The 6,475-nt window shown below is 44.9% G+C and overlaps 1 protein-coding gene across 1 annotated transcript in view; it reads left to right on the top strand.

The window, feature by feature from the left end:
- Positions 1-6,475, top strand: part of NKTR (natural killer cell triggering receptor) — a 47,434-nt gene that overhangs the window by 14,550 nt on the left and 26,409 nt on the right. The window contains exon 6 of the mRNA XM_018558649.1: positions 6,298-6,385. Within this exon, the coding sequence (XP_018414151.1) occupies positions 6,298-6,385 (88 nt within the window). The remainder of the gene's footprint in view (positions 1-6,297; positions 6,386-6,475) is intronic.

Here is a 6,475-nt window from a genome sequence, read left to right as displayed (position 1 = left end):
AACAGTTTTTGCCGTCTTCCTGAGCACCACTTCTCCAAGCTTCCAGTTGGACACCGGACAAGCATAATGTAATTTCTAGCCATATAATCACATTCCTCCAGACTACATGACCCACCATTCATAGCACCAGTGCACATACATGCCTAGTCATTCATAAAAAGTGGCCAATGTGAGGGCGCCAACAAGCAGAGACCGCCTTAGAGGAAACGCATGCAAGACACGCCTCTGCTCATTGAAGGCAAGTGATCTACAGCGGCTCCCAAGGCTGCCCTTGAAGGAAGGATAGAGGCATGTCTTCTGTGTGTAATCAGCTCAGGCTGCACACAGAGCATTTTCCTTTCCCAGGGAGCATGCATGAAAGGGGGGCTATGGGGGGGGGGGGAGCGTTTTTAGGATCCTGCAAGCCACGGAGCAACCCTTGAACCAGAAGCAATAAGGGGACCAGTTGTAAAGGAACGGCAATGTTTCAAATGCAAAGAAGTGGCGTATGTTAGCGTTACCCTGAGAATTAGGGTTTATTATGTCTTTAAGGCCTGGTATCTGCCTGTGCTGTCTAGGTAGTGGTGCCAGGAACCCAAAACTAGCTGAACAGAATTTCAAATCTATGGCAGGTAAAGCGGCTCACATATGTATTTCAGCTTTGTATTTAGCTGCTTGCCTGAAGTGTATCGTTAGTATAGCAGCAGCTTTCATCATTGTGCTCGAAAGGTAAAATGTGAAGGCTGCAGCACATATTCTGAGTTAATAAAAGCTCAACTGAAGATCCCAGATTTATGCAGTCAGACTTTGTACTAAGAACCTTCTCTTTGCTTTTACAGCAGCTGTGAACGTGCAATCCGGTAGGCACAGGACTTAGACACAATGCACTCAGTAATGTAATAGACGTGGTAAGACACGCCCCCTTCACTGCAGGATCGACACGGGTACTGAGGGGTGTGGCTGCTACTCAGCTCTGCCAGCACAGGAGGGGGAGATCAGGAAGCAGCATTTTTACTAAACAATTAAGTTATTAAAGCAACAAATACAATGCAGGGCTAAAGGACTAGAAAGGGATACAGAGATGTCTTTACTTGGGCTGCAATCTTTCATGATGAAAAGCCAGCTACTTGAATAATTGGCTTTGTGAATAGGTTCATGTACAAAAGACGTGTTCTCGCATATTGGAAGGTTATTTGTCAATAGATTCTGTAAATTTGGGAGGTTTATGGCACATTTGCAAACTTCTTTTTTTAAATCCATTGAAGCAGAATGTCAATAACCTCTGTTGTATCGGCAGAAAAGTCGCTGCGTCTGTGGCCATCAAAATACAATCTGTACTACCAACAAAGGGTTAAAAGAACTGATATGAGTCTGTAGCTGTGCATGTTGTTAGGTAACTGACCCGGGGTAACTAAGTCTGCGTGTGCTAGCGAGGGGTAGTCCGACTTCTTTGCTTCTACACTGCTGTGGCCATATTGGCAAGGTCTGTACCCACTGAAGGCTTTCTTTTTTGTTTTCTCTAAACAGTGTACTGAAATAGGTAAGTGCACACACCTGGATGCTCCTTTAGCCTTTCTTTCCATTCTAGTTTGCCGTATAATGTCATTTCTCGAACATTTCTATTCCTGGGAAATCTGACACACCGCTGTATTGTTCTGCCAAGAAATGTATTCCGCTTTTGTTTTCCAAAGACAGTCTATGAAGGATGGTGTTGGTCTCCACATTTTTTCCACACGTAGGCCTTGGAGTACCCAACGTTGGAGGAATAGATTCTGTTGGCTTGTACTGGCCCTCTGGCAACGTGGCCTTTTTCCTTTTTGAAGAGTCATTCCAGCCGAAAACTGATTTCCCCAAATCATCTTCCAGAACAGCGACCAGAGAGATGATTGGTTCCTCCTTTACACATACTGAACATTGAAGAACCCCTTCCACCTACCACCTCCCTCGGTTTAGATTGTGCTCCTTACCGTCCAGGAGCAGCTTATCATTTGTTGTTTTGTCATCTTGACCGGATGGCCGTTGGGTCAGAAGTCTCCCTCTTGATGCAGATCTGCTTGGCTTGGCGTTTATACCCATTTCACCCTTTTTCCAGGATCTTGACCACTTTTTTTGTGGCGTGCTTTGACTCCTGAAGCCCAAGTGGCCTGCGGTGTGTTCCTGGCCCCTAAAGGGGGCCAGAACCTACCAGGAACCCATGGATAACCCTACCCACCATACTCTTCTTGTATCTGAAATCATGCTTTTCTATGGACTGACTTTTTTAAACTTGCTATGTCTGTTGCCTTGAGATATAGCTGCGCTTGCTGAATAGGATTCCACCTGGAGAGCAGCCTTGTGCGATATCTCCGGGTTACAGAGAGAAACTCCTTCTGTGATAACAGGTGACATAGTCAATGTTGCAGGAGAGCTTGTACAAGCCATACACCTAAATCATAGACGAGCCTCTGTGTTGGATCTAGAACACAGCACGGAGGAGGAGATCTGTTGCTGATTTTGGGATTCACATTGTGCTACTTAAAGTATATATAAAGCTAGGGGGTCGATAGAGGAAAGCTGGCCATATTCAGATCAAATATCAGCTATTTCCTACTGAATCGGACAAAATTTGATTTGTGGATGGCCTTGACTTTGTCAAAGGAGCCGGGTGGAAAATTGTGAACCAAACAGTGACTAGCTGCAGTCTTGGATATTCTGACAACCACGGGTGTGAGCTGTCAGAATACAGAATATGGCAGAGAGAGTCCTCTATCTATCCTCTAGCTTGGACGGGGGAATCAATCATCTTTTTGTCCCATTCAGTGATTAATCTTTATTTCCTGTCCATTAGGCCAACAGGGATCTAGAGGAGGGAAAATCCCCTCTGAGGACCCACTCAAACTTAAAGGAGAACTATGAGGCGAGTGATTTTCCCTCAACCTCATAGTTCGAGCCGACGTGTGACAATGAAACGGTCACACGCCGGCTCTACAGATCGGGAAGTGAGTGAACACATACCGTCGCTCGCTCTCTTTCCGATCATCTCCCTGACAGTCACGGCTCTCTGCAGGGATTCCCCCCTCTCCGATCCTCCAGCGCTGAGTGGAGGAACGGACGGCAGAGGGGGCGGGCACAGCTGGCTCTGCCTCCAGATAGGCAGAGCCAGCTGTCACTCACACAGCTGGGTGGATCTCAACAGTATTGCGGTGCTCTCAGTATATAGTGAGCAATAGCCAGCTATATACTAAGCTTTGGGTCACGGTAGGATGTTAGTATATGTCCTCCCGTCACCCTTAAGAGAACTATGGGGAAAAAAAAGGTTACCCCATAGTTCTCTTTTAAGCTGTCCTATGCTGCGTGTTATGCACCTTGCAGTAATGCAGCCATTACTGAGTTCTTCCTGGACTACAGCACACCTCCCTCTCTCCTCGTCTCCATAAAGGTGTTCTCGTGCATCAGTTTTTCTTCTTTTTTTTTTCTTTTGCTGGTAAAGGAAAGTCTGAGAGCACCAGACCGAGGAACTAAGAGTCCAAATATTTGTAACACTGGTGTTAAAGTGACACTAAACTCAGGAGTGTAATCCTAAAAAATACATTCAAGTATCTTAATTTTTAACAACATACGGGGGAATTTATCAAAACTGGTGCAGAAAGAAACTTGAGCAGTCGCCCATGGCAACCAATCAACATCTCTCTTCAGTTTGTTCACTTAAGATTTGGAAATGAAAAAGAGAAGCTGATTGGTCGCCGTGCACAGCTGCTCCAGTTTTGATAAATTTCACTCAATGTATCTTATGTGTGTATCACTCGGCTGTAGATCCTTCAATCATCTCTGAATTGGTGCTGACGCTGTCCTTACTCCTGGAGGGGGGCTACTTTTGTTCCCCATGGTCCCTGTGTGTGTTGTAAAGTAGTCACCGCTCCAAGCTCGCTCCCGGGATGGACTACAATCTCAAAACAAATGAGTAAACTTAGCATGAGATTGTAGTCCATCCTGGGAGTGAGCTTGGAGCGGTGACTACTTTACAACACACACAGGGAACATGGGGAACAAAAGTAGCCCCCCTCCAGAAAGGACAGTGTCAGCACCAATTCAGAGATGATCATGATAAAAACAAATCACAATCATTTATTCCATCTGCATACAAATAAAATATGACCAAATATGATAATCTGAGTAACATATAAAAACCACTAAATTGTAGAATACAAACTGATAAAATCCACCATATAGTGACTGTATACCATCTAACATATAGAAAACAGATCACTTTAGGAAAAGACAACTGAAATAAAATAATAAACTCAATCAAATTTTTTTTTTTAAATAATAAAATAAAAAATATCATTAAAACATTCATAAAAATTATTTAAAATAATGTATATCTCTCCCATGTAAAAAAAACAAAACGTATAACTGATATAAAATGTATAACAATCTATGGCAAAACCCTCTTTGTTATGCTGGGCACACACCTTACAACCATCGCAAGGCTTTTGTCTAGCGATGGTTGTAAGGTACTTAAAAAAAAACGTACGATCTGCCTATCTTGCATAGGCAGATCGTACTTGCGATGATCGCAAGCCATGCCCCCTGAGGGGCGGGCTTCCGATGACCACAATGCCGAACAGCCAGTGTGCGCTTGCGCACACCGGCCCGTCCGGCTTTTATCTTACGAACATGCTACACACCTGCCGAACATCGTACAATGCTCGGCGGGTTTTCGAACATGTTTGTAAGTTTAAAGTCGTGCGACCTTACAGCAGTAGAGGTCGCACGGCTTCCACACACCTTACGATAATCATACGATTGCGGGATTTCCTGCGATTATCGTACGATTATCGCAAGGTGTGTGTGGACCTTTATCCGTGATTTCTGTATAAGTGAATAGAGTTACTAAATGCATCTCTATGAAAACGTATTTGTTACAGTAATCATTGTTCTGCGGGCTTCGGAATAACTGGAAGCGAATGTTGCCCATGTACTGTATATAAGTTAGACTGGTAAAATTAGAAGACAAAAGTAACTGTTCTGAATTGTATCAGTTTTTTTTCTTTTTATCTTTTGGACTCTTAGGCCCCTTTCACACGGGTGGTCCGATCGGGTCCACCTGTCAGTTTTTCATGCGGACCCGATTGGATGCCCAATGCTAGTCTACGGGCAGCCGTATGTAAACAGACAGGCATCCATTTACACCGGGTTACCCCCCGCAACCCCCCGACACCGGTAATCTGATTTAAAGGGACACATGTCGGATCGCATCCGATTCCCCATAGACCGACATGCGGTCCGGTAACTTGGACTAGCACGGATGTCACAGCAGTAACATCTGTTCCATACTGCTCTGATCAGGAGAGGATCCGTGCACGCATCCCCCTCCTGATCATCCCTTATGAAAGGGGCCTTAGTTCCTTGGTCTGGTACTATCTCCGACTTCCCTGGGGTGAGAGCAGCCTCACCCCAGCCATTGAATGTGACTGACCTCTACTGAGAGATCACCGCTTCCTCACAGAGGGCAAGGGTCCTCCACTGTAGCATGCTGGCAGGGGCAAGACTTTTCTACTCAAAAATGAACTGTAGGCCTTCAAACATAATGCATCTAGAACAGGGGTAAGCCAACTCTGGTCCTCCAGCTCAGGTGAAACTACAAATCCCAATATGCATCTGTCTCTGGGAGTCACACCTGTGGCTGTCAGTCTTGCAATCCTTATTGGGATTTGTAGTTGCTGCACATCTGAAGTGCCGAGGTCGCCTACCCCTGACCTAGACTGTATTTAGATGATTTGAACTGAAGTCAGTTGGGTTTTATAGTCTGTTGCAATCATTTGTACTCCACGCACAATCCGATAAGCGACCATGTCTAATGGCGTCCTTCTGATGTCTTTGGGTACCTTCACAAGTCTGTCACAAAACAAGACACCCGGCGCAGTTACAATGTGCAAGCTTTTCAGAATTTTGAGGATCGGTCTCTGGGACGCTATAACAGCACATAGGGTCTGCTGTACGACAGCACCTCTTCTTCTAGAACATATTATCCATGTAACGTTCCTCTGTCTACACGTCTGCTTTGTTTTTCGGTGTTTGGCTAACCTCTTGCGCGGCAGGGAGGAGAATGTCGGTTTTATAGAGGGAAATAACTACTACCGATCACCGATGTCAGTACAGCGTGTTCAGTCAATGCTTTCCTCACTGTCCGCTCTCCTCTACACACACACACACCATAGCTGGTCTTTGAAGCTTCTTTGTGTATTCATTACTCTGATTCTCTGTTCGTTAGCAAACTACTAACCGTTTTATTTTTCTGTTTCTTGTTTTTCTTTCTCTCTTTTCTTCTTCTTACAGATGAAAATTTTATTCTCAAGCATGACCGCGCATTCCTCTTGTCCATGGCAAACCGTGGAAAGCACACAAACGGCTCCCAGTTTTTCATGTAAGTTTGTGATCCATCTGTGCGTCCTTCATTTTGACAAACGGAATCCCAAAATACTGGACTGGGATGTCATTATTAAACGGAGGCTGG

The sequence above is a fragment of the Nanorana parkeri genome, unplaced genomic scaffold, assembly GCF_000935625.1.
Source record: "Nanorana parkeri isolate BGI_ZX_2015 unplaced genomic scaffold, ASM93562v1 scaffold351, whole genome shotgun sequence".
NCBI classification, from domain to species: domain Eukaryota; kingdom Metazoa; phylum Chordata; class Amphibia; order Anura; family Dicroglossidae; genus Nanorana; species Nanorana parkeri.
Note: the sequence above shows the minus strand (reverse complement) of the source record. Positions and strands in the feature narration are given on the sequence as shown.